At 40.6% G+C, this 17,534-nt stretch overlaps 1 protein-coding gene and 1 non-coding gene across 5 annotated transcripts in view; both read left to right on the top strand.

Moving 5' to 3' along the window:
• Nucleotides 1-17,534, top strand: part of DHX57 (DExH-box helicase 57) — a 91,190-nt gene that overhangs the window by 35,185 nt on the left and 38,471 nt on the right. For all 4 annotated transcript variants that reach the window (XM_053587730.1, XM_053587734.1, XM_053587731.1 and 1 more), the window contains 4 exons: nucleotides 5,576-5,709; nucleotides 6,839-6,893; nucleotides 10,477-10,682; nucleotides 16,966-17,082. In XM_053587730.1, the coding sequence (XP_053443705.1) occupies nucleotides 5,576-5,709; nucleotides 6,839-6,893; nucleotides 10,477-10,682; nucleotides 16,966-17,082 (512 nt within the window). The remainder of the gene's footprint in view (nucleotides 1-5,575; nucleotides 5,710-6,838; nucleotides 6,894-10,476; nucleotides 10,683-16,965; nucleotides 17,083-17,534) is intronic.
• On the top strand, nucleotides 2,963-3,099 carry LOC128585235 (small nucleolar RNA SNORA2/SNORA34 family). The gene has a single exon (XR_008379959.1). It is a non-coding gene; the product is annotated as a small nucleolar RNA SNORA2/SNORA34 family (small nucleolar RNA).

Genomic DNA, 17,534 nt, shown 5'->3' with positions numbered 1-17,534 from the left:
GTGTTTGGAGGGAGAGACCCATAAGATGATCAGAGATCACGTCTCTGAAGAGATAACATTTAAACTGAATACTGAACCAAGACCTGAAATTTCCACTACAGCATATACATCCGCGGTTCTCAACCTGTGGGTAGCGACCCCTTTGGGGGTAGAATGACCCTTTCACAGGGGTCGCCTAAATACATCCTGCATATCAGATATTTACATTACAATTCATAACAGTAGCAAAATTACAGTTATGAAGTAGCAATGAAAATAATTTTATGGGTGGGGGTCACGACAACATGAGGAACTATATTAAAAGGGTTTGCGGCATTAGGAAGGTTGAAAATCACTGCTATAGGTGAATGTGGACATAAACATAAATAAAGTGTTCACATGGTACATACAAAAATTTTGCCTGGAAGAAACATAATATCCACAGTAGCCAACACAAATATCACTCAGCAAATCTAAATGGGTTAAGGGGTCTCACTTTTCTTCATTTACAAGTTGCTTTGTGGATTATGGTAGCATGAAGAGGCAGCTAGTTTACAATTTTTCAGTAGAACTTTTAAATTATTAAGAAGAAAAAAAATTCCCTAACAGGAAGCTTTATGTTTTCCAAAATTGCCTTACTTATTTACATAACTTATCAGCATAAATATCAACTCACAGGAATGGAAGAGTTACCAAAAATATGTATGCAGCAGCTGGTACTCCATGATTACCTTAAGTGCAGCAATACTGTTAATAAGGAAGCACTAGCAATAACAGCAGCAGCAAGAGTAGGAGCAAGGATCACTTATTATGTGCCAGAAACTGTACTAATTACTTTGCATGAATCACCTCACTTAATCTTTTTAACAGTACTAAGGAAACAGAGGGAAAAGAGGTTAAATAATTCGTTTATAATCACAGTAAAAAACAGAATTCAAATACAGGCAATTTGACATGCAAGTACACACTTTAAGCCCTATAAACTCTAGTCCAAACATAAAATAATACCCACATCTCTGTTACAGGCCACAGATCCATGTAAATATATCTATTATATATTTTATTTTTGAATTGGGGATGAGGAAAAGAATTTTTGAGTCATTTCCTGGATATCAACACAGAGGGTTCTCCAAGATTCCAAGGTAGATTCTATGCTATCCCAGCAATCCTGTATGGCAATGTTTCTCAAGGGTCTATACACTGATGGAGGCAAAAATGAAAAAAATAAAAATATTCTTTATTTTGTGTTATTTAATTTAAAAGCCTATCCTTTCTTTTAGGACAAAATGTATCCTACCTTTTTATATGTTAAAATTATTATGATAACTTACATAGATTGTCTATACAGTATTAAACATGTTTAAAAAATAAAAAATAAATAAAAAATACACTGAATACTGAAATATGAGAAGGCATCCCATATGACAAATAAGGGCAAGGAGGGCGTGTGTAAAGATTCTGCAGCGGGAAAGGGCTTTGCGGGTCCAGAAACTGAAGGAAGGCCAGTGCAGCTGGTGTGCAGTAAATGAGGGGGAAGCAGCAGGAGCCAGACTTCTGGGCAGGGGGCCTGTGCACCCTGGATATAAAAGCATTTTCTGGAATTAGAAGACAATAAAAGGTAAGGCGGGCAGGGCCTGTGGCTCAGTGAGCAGGGTGCCGGCCCCATATACCGATGGTGGTGGATTCAAACCCAGCCCCAGCCAAACTGCAACAAAAAAAATAGCCGGGCATTGTGGCAGGCGCCTGTAGTCCCAGCTACTGGGGAGGCTGAGGCAAGAGAATCGCCTAAACCCAGGAGTTGAAGGTTGCTGTGAGCTGTGATGTCATAGCACTCTACCAAGGGTGATAAAGTGAAACTCTGTCTCTCAAAAAAAAAAAAGGCATAAAATCAAAATTATTGGCTGGACACAGTGCCTCATCCCTGTAATCCTAGCACTCTGGGAGGCCAAGACAAGAGGATCACTTGAGGCCAGGAGTTCAAGACCAGTGTGAGGAAGAACAAGACCCCATCTCTATAAAAAATAGAAAAATTACCCAGGCATAATGGTGGGCACCTGTGTCCCCAGCTATTCAAGAGGTTGAAGCAGGAGGATTTTTTTTTTTTTGAGTCTCATTATGTCGCCCTCAGTAGAGTGCTGTGGCATCACAGCTCACAGCAACCTCAAACTCTTGAGCTTAAGCCATTCTCTTGCCTCAGCCTCCCAAGTAGCTGGGACTACAGGTGCCGGCCACAACGCCCGGCTATTTTTTGGTTGTAGTTGTCATTGTTGTTTGGCAGGCCCAGGCTGGATTCAAACCTGCCAGGTCTGGCGTATGTGGCTGGTGCCTTAGCCACTTGAGCTACAAGCGCCGAGCTGCCACATTTTTTAAAGGATTTCACAGCCACTTCCTTCTTGATACCATTTCATGCTCTTAGAATCCAGTCACAAACCTGGGTGATGGATGCTTTCTTGATTCTGCCTGTAGGTGTTATGTCATTAGCAGCTAAGTGCATCCACAAGGTCCACTCTTTCTTCACTAGGGCCTTAACGGGGTTGTTTACTGACACATCAAGAGGTTGCAGTTGGCTGGTTAGTAAGTTGGGTTTTCAAGTCCACTGCAATTGCTTTTCACGTTTTCCAGTAACTTTTTGTAAAAAATAATCAGCTAGATTGCTAGATCCCACCTAAAGTATACAAAGAAAAATACATCACTCTTTGTTGGCTGAAAATGTTTTGGTTCCAAGTGCCTTGTAAGTTTGACAAAACTGATTACTATATTACAGGATATTATTTTACACACAGATATCATTATTGCTTTCTAGAGTTACACTTTTAATGCATAAACATAAATAATACAATAAACATTTATATAGATGGCAAATTAGTACTCATCACGTACATCATTATTTTTCCCTCAAAAATTTGGGCAAAAAGTATGCATTATATATGACAAAATATGGAATAATTAGTATAAGAATATATTCTCATTAAATATTCAAGCATTGGCCCTGAATCAAGGCCAGCAGTTTGCTGAAGCTGTTGGTTTCAAGCAGGAGCCTAAAGAATTATCTTTCTGTGGTCTGTTGGCCATTTCAGAACTTTGGAAGTGTAATGGTTAATTCATTAGAAAGAAACAGTATGAGTCATTGGTGATAGATGTAGGCTAGTGTGTATTTGTAGTCTTAATACTGGGGTTCCAAAATATCCATAAAATATTATTATATTTATCTCAAGAGGATATTTAAGTTATTCGTTAGAATTATAATGCTGTTAAATCTTAATTACAGCTCCCCAAAATTACTGTGGGTTTTTATCCAAAATAAAAAGATAATTCTACAGTATGAAAAAAAAAATATTCAAGCAGTACAGGTAAAGTCCCTCTTGATACTCCCAAACTATTCCTAGTTCCTTCCTAGAGGTATTACAGTGATTAAGACTGGCAACCTGTACTTCTGTGCATTGACATATGTATGTTTATTAGAAATAGACACTTATGGGCGGCACCCATAGCTCAGTGGGTAGAGCGCTGGCGATATACACCCAGGCCGGTGGGTTCGAACCCAGTCTGCACCAGCTAAAACAACAATGACAACTGCAACAACAACAAAAAAAAATAGCCAGGCATTGTGGCCAGTGCCTTAGTCCCAGCTACTTGGGAGGCTGAGGCAAGAGAATCGCTTAAGAACAAAAGTTTGAGGTTGCTATGAACTGTGATGCCACGGCACTCTACTGAGGGCAACAGCTTGAGACTGCCTCAAAAAAAAAATAGACATGTCCATTTTCTGACTTCTTTTTCTTACACAAATGATATATTCATATAGTAACAATGAATATTTAGGTCAAGCACAGTGGCTCATGCCTGTAATCCTAGCACCCTGGGAGGCCAAGGCAGGTGGATTGCTTGAACTCAGGAGTTTGAGATCAGCCTGAGCAAGAGTGAGACCCTGTCTCTTCTAAAAATAGAAAAATAAGCCAGGCATCAACAACAACAACAACAAAAAGGACTATGTATTGAGGAATTACTGTGTCCCAAGCATTGTTCCAGATATTAGAGTAATGGATGGAATAGACCAATATCCTTGTCCTTGTAGAGCTTACATTCCAGTGGGGGAACCCAACAACAAGCAAGATAAATAGGTAAAATACTTATCTACTTGGATGTTAAGTGCCAAGAAGAAAAGATAAGCCAGGGAAAAGACAATATGAAATGCAAAGAAGTGGAACATTTGAAATTTTAAGTAAGGTAGCCAAGGAAGGCATCAATGAAAAAATATCTTCTGAGTAAAGACTTGAAGGGAGTGAGGGAGCTCCCCACGTGTCCCTAAGGGGAGCCCGTTGATCAGGTAGAGTGATACTGTGCACAGAACACCTGAGGCGGATGCCCGGACATGAGGGGATAGTTGCTGGAGGGAGAGCAGTGGGAACGAGGGGGTGGGGTGAAGAGGATGACTGATGAGAAATCATTGGAGGATTCTGAGAGAAGAGTGGCACAATCAGATTTGTGTTTGAAGAGTATTACTGGCCGATTGTATTTTGAATAGATTGTGAGAGGGCAAAGAGCTGGAGTAGGGAGAGCTATTAGGGTATTGCCATTCTACAGTTTTGATCCATGGCTGCTTTTTTTTTTTTTTTAACACTGTATTTAAGAGATACTTTCATTGCATTACCTGGAGTTCTAACTTAACTCCTTTTACCTGCCTCATGTTATTCCATAGACTGGATGACTGTTACAATTAACCATGCACATTTAGGTAGCTTCCATTGTTTTACTATTTCAAACAATACTATCATAAAATTCTTTGTTTATGCATTTTTGTGTACACATAGATATCAAGTAGAATTATCAAATTTGATGGTGAATCCTGTGGGTATTTTAATTGGTACTACACTGAATTTAGTTTATTTGGGAGAGAATTGATATCCTTATACATGTTGAACATCCCTAATCCAAAAATATGATATCCAAAATGCTCAAAAACCCTACCAGGCGTCCTCAAACTTTTTAAACAGGGGGCCAGTTCACTGTCCCTTAGACCGTTGGAGGGCCGGACTATAGTTTAAAAAAAAACTATGAACAAATTCCTGTGCACACTGCACATATCTTATTTTGAAGTAAAAAAAAAAATGAGAACAAATACAATCACACTGCCTCATGTGGCCCGTGGGCCGTAGTTTGAGGACCCCTGCCCTAGACCTTTTGGGACAAGACACAATTGCAAGAGAGCCTTTGCCTAACAAATGCCATCAGTGTAACCTGGTTTATTATACCCTCAATGAATCCCCAACAATAAAAAAAAAAACCTAGACCTTTTGATATGACACCACAAGTAGAAAATCCTACACCTGACAGCTAGAGTTTACACTTAGGTCCTATCCCCAAAATAACTCATTATGTATATGCAGATGTTCCAAAATCTGAAACACTTCTATGTCTAACATTTCAGATAAGGGATATTCAGCTTATAAAGCTTCCTGTCCAGAAATGTGACAATTCATTCAATGAGTGTTGTATTTTTTTTCACAGAGGTCTTACGTATCTCTTGCTCAAATATATTAACAATTATTAATTTTCATGTATTCAATTTGTTTGATTCTCAGTATTTTATTTCCTCTAGTGACTTCTTGCTGCTAGTTTTGAAGGACATTGTGTTGCAGAGGCCAACCCTTCAAGTTATTCTAATGAGCGCAACTTTAAACGCTGAGCTCTTTTCAGAATATTTCAATTTCTGCCCAGTTATTACTATACCAGGTGATTAAAATGCAACATTAAATATGTATCATTCTAATGAGCAAATATAATTATTTTAAAGTTCTTTTGAAATGTAAATTGATAGGTATTTATGCCTTTTCCTCAAAAAGTATTAGAAGTCTTGGTTATTAAGGATTTTGAGAGTTCCATTGTGTTTAAGATGAAAATCTGAGGCAGTGCCCAAAGCTCACTGGGTAGGGCACCAGCCACATACACCAAGGCTCGCAGGTTCGAACCCGGCCTGGGCCGGCTAAAACAATGACAACTGCAACAACAAAAAATGGCCGGGTGTTGTGGCGGATGCCTATAGTCCCAGCTACTTGGGAGACTGAGGCAAAACACTTAAGCCCAAGAGTTGAGGTTGCTGTGAGCTGTGATGCCACGGCAGGCAACAAAGTGAGACTCTGTCTCAAAAAATTTAAAAAAAAAAAAGGGTCTTTAGGCCCTCTTAAAAAAAAAAAAAAAAGAAAGATGAAAATTTGAGTCTATAGAGGTAATCTATCGTAAGAGGGAAAGTCGTATCTGTGTATAGAATATTTTTTCAATTTTGGATTCTGCTAAATTTCTGGATGTTGGTCCACTCTAAAAGAAAGTGAAGTTAAATAGTCTGTGTTTTCTTTTGGCACTTCCACGGTCTCTTTGTGGGATTAATTTATCACCCTGAGCTTTAGTTTATCCTTCTCCTGTTGAATATCAACGGGATAATTTGAAAATACCGATTGATAAATAATAGTACAGTTTAATGTAGTTATAGAATATATTGACAATAGATTGAAGGAAAAAACTTTGCGCTTGATCTAGAATACATCATTGAATATTTAAAGTCACCGATGGGGGGGATTGGGGAGGCGGTGAAGGTGTAACAGGTGAAAAGGGTCTTCCTAGCCAGTTACAGTTTCTTTATCTGTGTACTTCTATCACTTCTGTTCTATTTGTGTACCACATTATACTACTTGGAATCTACCCTTTCTAATTTCTGTCACCAAAAGCTTTTTTTTGATACTTTTAAGACCACAGAACAAATAGTAACATACTGTGCCAAGCTTTAAGAGAATTTTGTACATATAAAATATTTCAAGATGGTTGAATAGATATTCTGAAGCTTTTCTGTTTTGTCTTGTTTTTCTAGGTCGTACATTTCCTGTCGATCAATTTTTTTTGGAAGATGCAATTGCTCTGACAAAGTAAGGATGATATTAATTAAGATTCAACGATAGTCTTTGAAAATAGAATTAATATTTTACCCCCAGTGTGCCAGATACTAATATATGTTAATCTTTCTTCTAATGTTTCTATACTTGATCTTAGCCAAAATGCCACAAAGTTATTTTCTTCTAAATTTTCTATTTGAGGATTTTGTTTTCTCCTTTCTTTCAACAAATAGACTGCCAGTATTTAAATCCCTCTCCTTACCACCTGTAACTTTGACAAGTAGCTTAATTTCTCTGCATCTCAATCATATGTAAAGTGGGTACATTAATAGTAGCTACTTTACAGGGTTATTGTAAGAATGAATGAATGAATGAATGAATGAATACTTGCAAAGTGCTTAGAACTGTGCCTAGCACATAGTGCGTGCTCTTATAAATGTTGGCTATCATTATTGTCATCATTCTGCTCTCATGGAATTTGCAATGTCTGGGCTGGGTGTGGTGGCTCATACCTGTAATGCCAGCATTTTGGGAGACCAAGGCAAGAGGATCACTAAAGCCAGAAGTTTGAGACCAGCCTGAGCAACATAGTGAGACTGTCCCTACAAAAAATAGAAAATGTAACCAAGCATGGTGGCAGTCACCTGTAGTCCCAGGTACTCAGGAGGCAGAGGTAGGAGGATGTTTGAGCTCAGGAATTTGAGGTTTTAGTGAATTGTTAGAATACAACAAAGCAAGATCCTGTCTTAAAAAAAATTCTGTGTAAATAGCTTCTGTATTAGATAGAAAATGGTACTGTCCATTGTATATAAACGTATCTGTCTCCTTTGAAGGCCCTCCTTTTCCTCTTCTTATGCTTTGGTCTTGGACTTTATCCTGTTTCTTCTCACTATTTTATACTTCTCACTTCTTTATTCTGTTTCTTCTCACTATTTTATACTTCTCACTTCTTTATACTGTTTCTTCTCACTATTAAACTGTTCTTGGCTATCTTAAACTCACGTGCTCTCAGCTTTCATCTCTGTGCCAAGAACTCTCAGATTAGGATCTTCCTTCCTGAGCTCTGAGCTCCAGAATGAAAACACTCCTGATGTCTAGCACCTTAAATGTAACTCAGACATTTTCTCCTTTTCCCCTCTCCTTCCTTTCTTAATAAGCCTCCTAATTCTAATTCTGTATTTACTTAAGGGTACTATGTTCTCAAGCAGAAACCTAAAAACCGTGGCTTTCAAATTTTAGTGTCCAATAAGAATACCTAAGGAACTTTTAAAGTTGTCATTTTCTGGGCCGTATCCCACTCCTATTGAATATAAGTTTCTAAGGAAATCATCTTTCAACTAATTTACCTGTCTTTATTTTGGTCAGTTCTCACTAGTTTGTAAATTCCTTGTTCATTTTTATAGATCCCATCACCCATTCCCATAATTCCTTGCACAGAGTAGTCATTCAGTAAATGTTCAGTAACAAATGGATGTTAAATGTGAAAAGAGGGTGTGGCATTTAATGGAAAGAAGGGGTTGCAGGAAGTCAAAATAATAGAATCGTAGGTTTTTAGACCTTTTCTTTTCTTTCTTTTTTTTTTTTTGAGACGGAGTCTCACTATGTCACCCAGAGTAGAGTGCTGTGGCATCACTGCTCACAAGCAACCTCAAACTCTTGGACTTGAGCAATTCTCTTGCTTCAACCTCCCAAGTAGCTGGTACTACAGGTGCCCGCCACTGAGCCCAGCTATTTTTTGTTGTTTTTGTTGCCTTGTTTAGCTGGTCTGGACCGGGTTCAAACCTGCCACCCTCAGTGTATGTGGCTGGCGCTGTAAGTACTGTGCTACGGGCGCCGAGCTGAGACCTTTTCTTTTCTTTTTTTTTTTTTTTTTGGCCGGGGCTGGGTTTGAACCCGCCACCTCCGGCATATGGGACCGGCGCCCTACCCGCTGAGCCACAGGCGCCGCCCGACCTTTTCTTTTCTAAAAACTGCCATATACGCCTTCTGCAAATGAAGTCTTATAGGAGGTCGGGCGCTGTGGTTCATGCCTGTAATCCTACCACTCTAGGAGGCTGAGGCAGGTGGATTGCCCTGAGGTCACAGGTTTGAGACCAGCCTAAGCAAGAGTGAGACCCAGTCTCTAAAAAATAGCCGGGAGTTGTGGTGGGTGCCTATAGTCCCAGCTACTTGGGAAATTGAGGTAAGAGAATCACTTGAGCCCGGGAGTTGGAGGTTGCTGTGAGCTATGATGCCACGGCACTCTACCAAGGGTGACAAAAGTGAGATTCTGTCTCAAAAGAAAAAAAAAAAATCTTATAGCAAATCATAAAGATGTGAGAGCTAAAACAGGAATGATCTAGCTGAAAGGGAGAGAAGGGGAGGACGGAGCCCCCACTTGTTATTGTGCTCCTATCCCTTGCCTTTCCCTGGGGCCCTGGTAAATATTTAAGGCTCCAGAAAAAAAATAATTTCAAACCAATTATCTAGGCCAATTTTTCAAAAGATGAGAAAATAAAACCCTTTGAAACTGACTTGCTGAAAGTCTCATGGCAAGTTGGCTTAGTGGCAGATTTAGAACTCAAATACAGAGCTTTTGGTTTCTAATCTAGCAATTTTTCCACTTTGCCGAAATGTCTAATAGTTTTATCACTAACAAATACTAAACTTGGCTTGGTGCCTGTAGCACAGTGGTTACGGCGCCAGCCACATACACTAAGGGTGGCTGGGTGCTGTGGAGGGAGCCTGTAGTCCCAGCTACTTGGGAGGCTGAGGCAAGAGAATCACTTAAGCCCAAGAGTTTGAGGTTGCTGTGAGCTGTGATGCTACGGCACTCTACCAAGGGTGACATAGTGAGGGCGGCGCCTGTGGCTCAGTGGGCAGGGCGCCAGCCCCATATACTGAGAGTGGTAGGTTCAAACCCGGCCCTGGCCAAACTGCAACAAAAAAAAATAGCCAGGCATTGTGGCAGGTGCTTGTGGTCCCAGCTACTCAGGAGACTGAGGCAAGAGAATTGCCTAAGCCCAGGAGTTGGAGGTTGCTGTGTGCTGTGTGATGCCATGGCACTCTACTGAGGGCAATAAAGTGAGACTCTGTCTCTACAAAAAAAAAAAAAAAAAAAGGTGACATAGTGAGACTCTGTCTCAAAAAAAAAAAAAAACAAATACTGAACTGTCTAATTAGAAAGAGTTTTGCAGTGTTTTGAGGACAGCCTTATGAGGAAATTCAGCCACCAACTGGAAATTTGGGTCTAGATTTGGTTGTAAGAAAGGGGGAGTCAGCTGCCTGGGGATTAGAGTTGAAATTAGTAGAGAGGATAAGAGTGCCAAAGAAAATAAAACGAGATGTGTTACTGAGGGGACAACTCAAATGTGTTTTGTGAATGTCCATGCCATTTTTCCTGGATAGAGGTTTTCTCTAGATTTATATCTGGCCTTCTGGACAGACCCAAAAGCATTCCAGTGTGATCCCAACCAAAACTACAGTAGGATATAGCCAGCAGACTCCTGGACTGGTAGAAGGATTTGGGCAGAAACAGAGAGACATTCTGCCAAATAAGAACATAAAATAAGTGAATACTTTTCACTTCTCACAACAGGCCCACCTACATACAGATTCCTTTGTCTGTCTTTCTCAGGTATGTGTTACAGGATGGGAGCCCATATATGCGCTCCATGAAACAGATTTCAAAGGAAAAGCTTAAAGCAAGGCGGAACAGAACTGCTTTTGAAGAAGTAGAGGAAGACCTGAGGCTCTCCCTTCACCTTCAGGATCAGGATTCTGTCAAAGATGCAGTGCCAGACCAACAGTTAGATTTTAAGCAACTCCTGGCCCGCTATAAAGGTAATACACCACCATGGGGAATATTACAATTATGTCAATAATTTCTAATATTTTTTTTCCATCATGATTCAGAAGAGGAAAAATATGACTCTTTTCTCATAGTTACATTGCCTTTCATTCATTATTAGAACAACCTTACGTTTAGAAAAATAGCAGTTTAGATACTCATTTAGGTAATTGTTGTTGTATTTGCCAGTGGAGTTTTATTCGGATTATAAAAGAAATCTGTGTTCATTAAAGAAAACCTGGGAGGTAGTAAAATATAAATTATATTTTTGAGTATTTTATAAATTTTTGTTTTGATGTGGTTTCAAATTTATAGAAAGGTTGTAGGACTATACAACGAACTCTCATATACCCTTTACCAATTGTTACTATATTGCTTCCTTTGCTTATCATTCACTATATGTGTATATGTATATATATATATTTTATGCATCTCCTGAGAGTAAGTCACAGATAGGGTGCCCTTTTACCCCTAACACTTCTGAAAAAAGGACATTCTGTTACACAACCACAGTACAGTGATCAAAATTAAGAGATTTAACACTGATACAGGGCGGCGCCTGTGGCTCGGTCGGTAGGGCGCCGGCCCCATATACCGTGGGTGGCGGGTTCAAACCCGGCCCCGGCCAAACTGCAACCAAAAAATAGCCGGGCGTTGTGGCGGCCGCCTGTAGTCCCAGCTACTCGGGAGGCTGAGGCAAGAGAATCGCTTAAGCCCAGGAGTTGGAGGTTGCTGTGAGCTGTGTGAGGCCACGGCACTCTACCGAGGGCCATAAAGTGAGACTCTGTCTCTACAAAAAAAAAAAAAAAAAAACACTGATACAATATTATTATTTAATCCACAGTTCCTATTCTCATTTTGCCAATTATCTCAATAATGTTCATTAAAATGATCAAAATGAAGACACTGTTATAATACTATTATTTAATCCACAATTCATATTGTCATTTTGCCAGTTATCTCACTGGTCACTAAAATGATCAAAATGAAGAGATTTAACACTGATACAATACTATTATTTAATCTATAGTCCATTTTCTAATTTTGCCAATTATCTCAATAATGTTCATTATTGCTATTTTAATGCATTCGGTGGTCATATGTCTTTAATTTTTTTTAATCTAGAACAGTGTCTTTGCCTTTATTTGTCTTTTATGACCTTGATGTTTTTTAACATTATTTTGCAGAATGTCTCTCCATTTGAGTTTGTCTACTGTTTCCTCATGATTAAATTTAGGGTATGCATTGTTGGGCTGGGATGCCACAGAAACAGTGTTGAGTTCTCAGAGCCTCGTATTGGGAGACTCATGATACATGTTGGTTTGTCTCATTACTGGCAATTTCCTTTCTTTCTTTTCTTTCTTTTTTTTTTTTTTTTTAAAGACAAGGTCTCATTCTGTTGCCCAGCAGTACAATCACAGCTCATTGCAACTTCTAACTCCTAGGCTCAAGTGATCCTCTTGCCTCAGCCTCCCAAGTAGCTAGGACTTCAGAACCACACCACCATGCCTGGCTAATTTTTTTTTTTTTTTTTTTTTTTTGAGACAGAGTCTCACTTTGTTGCCATTGGTAGAGTTCTGTGGTGTCGTAGCTCACAGCAACCTCAAACTCTTGGGCTCAAGCGATTCTCTTGCCTCAGCCTCCTGAGTAGCTGGGACTACAGGCGCCCACCACAACACCTGGCTGTTTTTTAGAGACGAGGTCTTGCTCTGGCTCAGGCTGGTCTCAAACCCGTAAGCTCAGGCAATCCACCTGCCTTGCCCTCCCAAGTGCTAGGATTACAGAAGTGAGCCACTGCATCCGGCTGTGATTTTTTTTTTGTAGAGACTGGGTCTCATTTTGTTGCCCAGGCTGGTCTTGAACTCCTGGCCTCAAGTGATCCTCCTTCCTTGGCCTCCCAAGTGCTGGGATTACAGGTGTGAGCTACTGCGCCTGGCATTATTTGCAATATAAACTTCATCACCTGGTTGAGGTGATACACATATTTGTTGGGTTTCTTCTATGTGTAATTACTGTTTATTTCCCTTTAATACTCATCTAATAAGTCATTTATGGAAGGATATTTGAGACTATTTAAATAACCTTGTAATATCCCACTAGCTTTAGTATTATTTGTGGACTCCTTTTCTGAGAAAGGATCTTGCTTTGTTGTCCACGCTAGAGTATAGTGCCACTGTCATACCTCACTGCAGCCACTAACTCCTGGGCCCAGGCAATCCTCTTGCCTCAGCCTCCCGAGGCATACTCCACCAGGCCCAACTAATTTTTTTTTTTTTTTTTTTTTTTATAGAGACGGGGTCTAGCTGTTGTCCAGGCTGGTACCAGTCTGAAACTCTTGGGCTCAAGCAATCCTCCCACTCTGGCCTCCCAAAGTGTTAGGATAAGCCACTGGAAGAAGAAGAAGTTATTTTAATAGTCTAAGAGGCTAGGTGCAGGGGCTAGGGTGCCAGCCACATTTACAGGGGCTGGCAGGTTTGAACCTGGCCCAGGCCTGCCAAACAGCTACTTGTGCCTGGCCCAGATTTCTGATTCTTTTTTTTTTGTAGAGACAAAGAGTCTCACTTTACCGCCTTCGGTAGAGTACCATGATGTCCCAGGACTCACAGCAACCTCTAGCTCTTGGGCTTCCGTGATTCCTGCCTCAGCCTCCGGAGCAGCTGGGACTACAGGCACCCGCCACAACGCCCAGCTATTTTTTGTTTGCAGTTCAGCCGGGGCTCGGTTTGAACCCCCCACCCTCGGTATATGGGGCCGGCGCCCTACTCAACTGAGCAACAGGCGCCACCCCAGATTTCTGATTCTTATTAAAATATGTCTCAGAAATTTGTGTTCTTTTTATACTTCATATCAGCCAATAATTCCCTTTCCTTATTAAATTATGGAAAAGGAAAATACCTTTAATTTCTCTTTCAAAATTTTCTTTAAGAATTATGACTGAGACCAGGCGTGGTGGCTTCCACCTGTAATTCTAGCACTCTGGGAGGCCGAGGTGGGTGGATAGCTTGAGCTCATGAGTTCAAGATCAGCCTGAGCAAAAGTAAGACCCCATCTCTACTAAAAATAGAAAAACTGAGGCAAGAGGATTGCTTGAGCCCAAGTTGGAGGTAGCTGTGAGGTATGACGCCATGGCATTCTACCCAGGGTGGCAGGTTGAGACTCTGTCTTAAAAAAAGAATTACGACTGAATCTAAGCCATGCTTTTCTAATTCAAGCACAGAGGTTACCAAAATTCAGAAAGTACCTCTGGGTCTGGGCACAGTGGCTCAGGCCTATAATCCTAGTACTCTGAGAGGCTACGACAGGAAGACTGCTGCTTGAGATCTGAAGCTTAAAACTGGCCTGAGCAAAGGCAAGACACACACACACATACTGGTTCTACAAAAAATAGAAAAATTAGCCCCTGTGGTGGCTCACACCCGTAGCCTCAGCTACTTGGAAGGCTGAAGCAGGATTGCTTGAGCCCCAGGAGTTTGAGTTATGAAGATACCACTGCTCTTGAGCCTAGGTGGCAGAGTGAGACTGTCTCAAAAAAAAAAGGTACTTTGGGATCTACTTTCTAAAAAAAGAGAATGGAGTTTTCCTTGGCTATTCTGAGCTTCTGTTTCTCTATTTTAAAAAAAGAGGCAGGGAACACTGGTATTTTTGAGAGAGCAGTCTGCCAATCTCCTCATTTGTTGGCAAATTAATGAACTTCTCTAAAAAAAAAAAAAAAAAAGAAGACTTGATCTTGTTGATCTTAGTGTTCTCTTTACCTTTTCACAAAAATAATGGCCGGTTGCAGTGACTCACACCTGTAATCCTAGCACTCTTGGCCGGCCGAGGTGGAAGGATTGCTTGAAGTCAGAAGTTTGAGACCAGCCTGAGCAAAAGTGAGACCCCCCATCTCTACAAAAACAGAAAAAGTTATCTGGGCATGGTGCCTGTGCCTGTCATCACAGCTACTTGGGAGGCTTGAGCCCAGGAGTTTAAAGTTGAAATGAGCTAGGCTGACTCTCCTGCACCCTAGCCAGGGCAACAGAGCAACACTCTGTTTCAAAAAAAAAAAAAGGAAATTAAAAAGAAAAGAAAAGAAAATAACACTCCCTAGCTCAATTTTTAAAGCTTTTTCTGCCTCGGCGCCTGTGGCTCAAGCAGCTAAGGCGCCAGCCACATACACCTAGGCTGGTGGGTTTGAATCCAGCCCAGGCCTGCCAAACAACAATGACAGCTGCAACCAAAATATAGCCAGGCATTGTGGCGGGTGCCTGTAGTCCCAGCTACTTGGGAGGTGGAGGCAGGAGAATCTCTTGAGCCCAGGAGCTGGAGGTTGCTGTGAGCTGTGATATGACGGCTCTCTACCCAGGGCAACAGCTTGAGACTCTGTCTCAAAAAAAAACAAAAAAACTTTTTCTAGTTTTCAAAAATAAGAACCTGTTCTTTTAAGTATATACTTTATTAGTTTATTTTATTTTATTTTTTTATTTTTTGTAGAGACAGAGTCTCACTTTATGGCCCTTGGTAGAGTGCCGTGGCATCACACAGCTCACAGCAACCTCCAGCTCCTGGGCTTAAGCCATTCTCTTGCCTCAGCCTCCCGAGTAGCTGGGACTACAGGCGCCCGCCACAGCACCCGGCTATTTTTTTGTTGCAGTTTGGCCGGGGCTGGGTTTGAACCTGCCACCCTCGGCATATGGGGCCGGCGCCCTACTCACTGAGCCACAGGCGTCGCCCATATACTTTATTAGTTTAAACTACCAAACAAAACCAGGGCTGGCACAGTGGCTCACCCCTGTAATCCTAGCACTCTGGGAGGTCAAGGCCAGAAGTTCACTTCAGCTCAGGAGTTCAAGACCAGCCTGAGCAAGAGTGAGACCTTGTCTCTATTAAATATAGAAAAATTAGCCAGACATTGTGACTGGTTCCTGTAGTCCCAATACAAGGAAGGCTGAGGCAAGAGGATCACTTGAACCCCGAAGTTTGTGGTTGCTATGAACTTGGCTAAGGCCATGGGAGTCTAGGCTGGGCAACAGAGTGAGACTCTGTCAAAAAATAAAAATAAAAATAAATTTTTTTTTCAATTCTCTGCCCCCTTTTTTTTTTCCAGTTAGCTGGTCCTTTCTCCTTTTTGGAAAGTCTGGCTATTTGGAATCTTGGCAAAGAAAATGATTGTCCTCTGCCTTCCTCACCAAACCCTTGTTTGTGGAGCCTATTTCTTCCTTTCTTTTCAACATGGGATTCACTTCATCAGAACATTATTTAGAAACTGCTTTTGCCCTTCAAACTTCTCGGCAATGTAAAGGAAGCTTCCCTTCCTTGATACTAACTACAGTAATTTTGTTCCAGGTAGACTACAGTTAGGGTGATGGGCCATTTGGAGGACTTGAAAAGAATGGGCTGCAGTCTTTGAAGAGTTAGTCATCAGAGAATATACTATTGGTTTTTAAAAGAGCTCAGGCTTATAATACAACCCCGAGACTTGTATATTTCACTAGGCCTCAGATAAATTAGAAAATTATAGGCCCTCTGAGGGTCTACAGGTAGACTTCAGGGATGTTGGTGGAGCCCCTAAAATCACATTTATTTTTCAGGGAAGATCCATAACTTAACATTTTCTCAAAGAAACCTAAAGGTTAAAAGTCACTGTTACAAAGATGCTCGTGAAAGCTGTGGTGTCTTTCCATTGACTTCCATATGTTATTGGTACTTGGCCTTCCAGGTGATCTAACTCATGATTTGACTGAATCAGGAAGGAGCATCTAAAGCAGCAGTTCTCAACCTGTGGGTCACAACCCCTTTGTAACAATGAAAATACATCCTGCATATCAGATATTTACATTACAATTCATAATAGTAGCAAAATTACAGTTATGAAGTAGCAACAAAAATAATTTTATGATTAGGGGTCACCACAACATGAGGAACTGTATTAAAGGGTCATGGCATTAGGAGACATTAGGGAGTTTGAGAACCACTAGAAAGTGTATTTGACTTTGATTTTTGTTTCCACAACATAAACTCTCAATAAATGTGTGATGAATGACAGAAGGGAAGAGAAGAGAGTTAAAAGTGCCCCATCTGGGTCCTTCCAACAGGGGGCAGGAGCCTGCTCTGTGCATCATTGTTCAAGCAAAAATTACTTCTAGTGAGGCTGTATTTTCTGAGAGACTACAAGAAAAAAGTTTATTTCCATACATTAAATGTGAACAGCTGTGTTATTAAAATGATACTTGCCTAGTTCATAAGCATATTATTTTCAATAAGGTACAATTATCCTTCTGATTTTCATCTTTCTTTCAGGCGTTAGCAAATCAGTCATCAAAACAATGTCCATCATGGATTTTGAAAAGGTTAATCTTGAATTAATAGAGGCTTTATTAGAGTGGATTGTGGAAGGAAAGCACTCCTATCCTCCAGGTAAGTACTTTGTTACTCAGGCCTGAATGATCCACATATTAGACACTCTGTCCTTGGCTAAATGGGAGACTGGTCATGAGTGTCTGAATCACATGCAAATTCTTTGCACATAGAGGTCATAAGATAGTAGGATTAAGAGCACTGCTTTGGAGTCTAATCAACTTCCCAGCTCTGCTACACAGGAACCCTGTAACCTTTGACTAAGTCCTTATCTTTTCTGTGCTTCAGTTTTCTTATTTGTGAAATGAAGAATAAATCCTCTTAAATAAAACTATTTTGAAGGTTTAAAGAAAATATGTAAAACACTTTGCACAGTGTCTGACATATAGTTAATGCCCTAGATACTACCCCCAGTAATGATGATATTATAATTATAGGCTCGGCGCCTGTAGCTCAAGCAGCTAAGGTGCCAGCCACATACACCAGAGCTGGTGGGTTCAAATCCAGCTTGG

This window comes from Nycticebus coucang, chromosome 4 (genome assembly GCF_027406575.1).
Source record: "Nycticebus coucang isolate mNycCou1 chromosome 4, mNycCou1.pri, whole genome shotgun sequence".
Taxonomy (NCBI): Eukaryota; Metazoa; Chordata; class Mammalia; order Primates; family Lorisidae; genus Nycticebus; species Nycticebus coucang.
The sequence above is the reverse complement of the archived record's forward strand: the minus strand, read 5'-3'. Positions and strand labels throughout refer to the sequence as shown.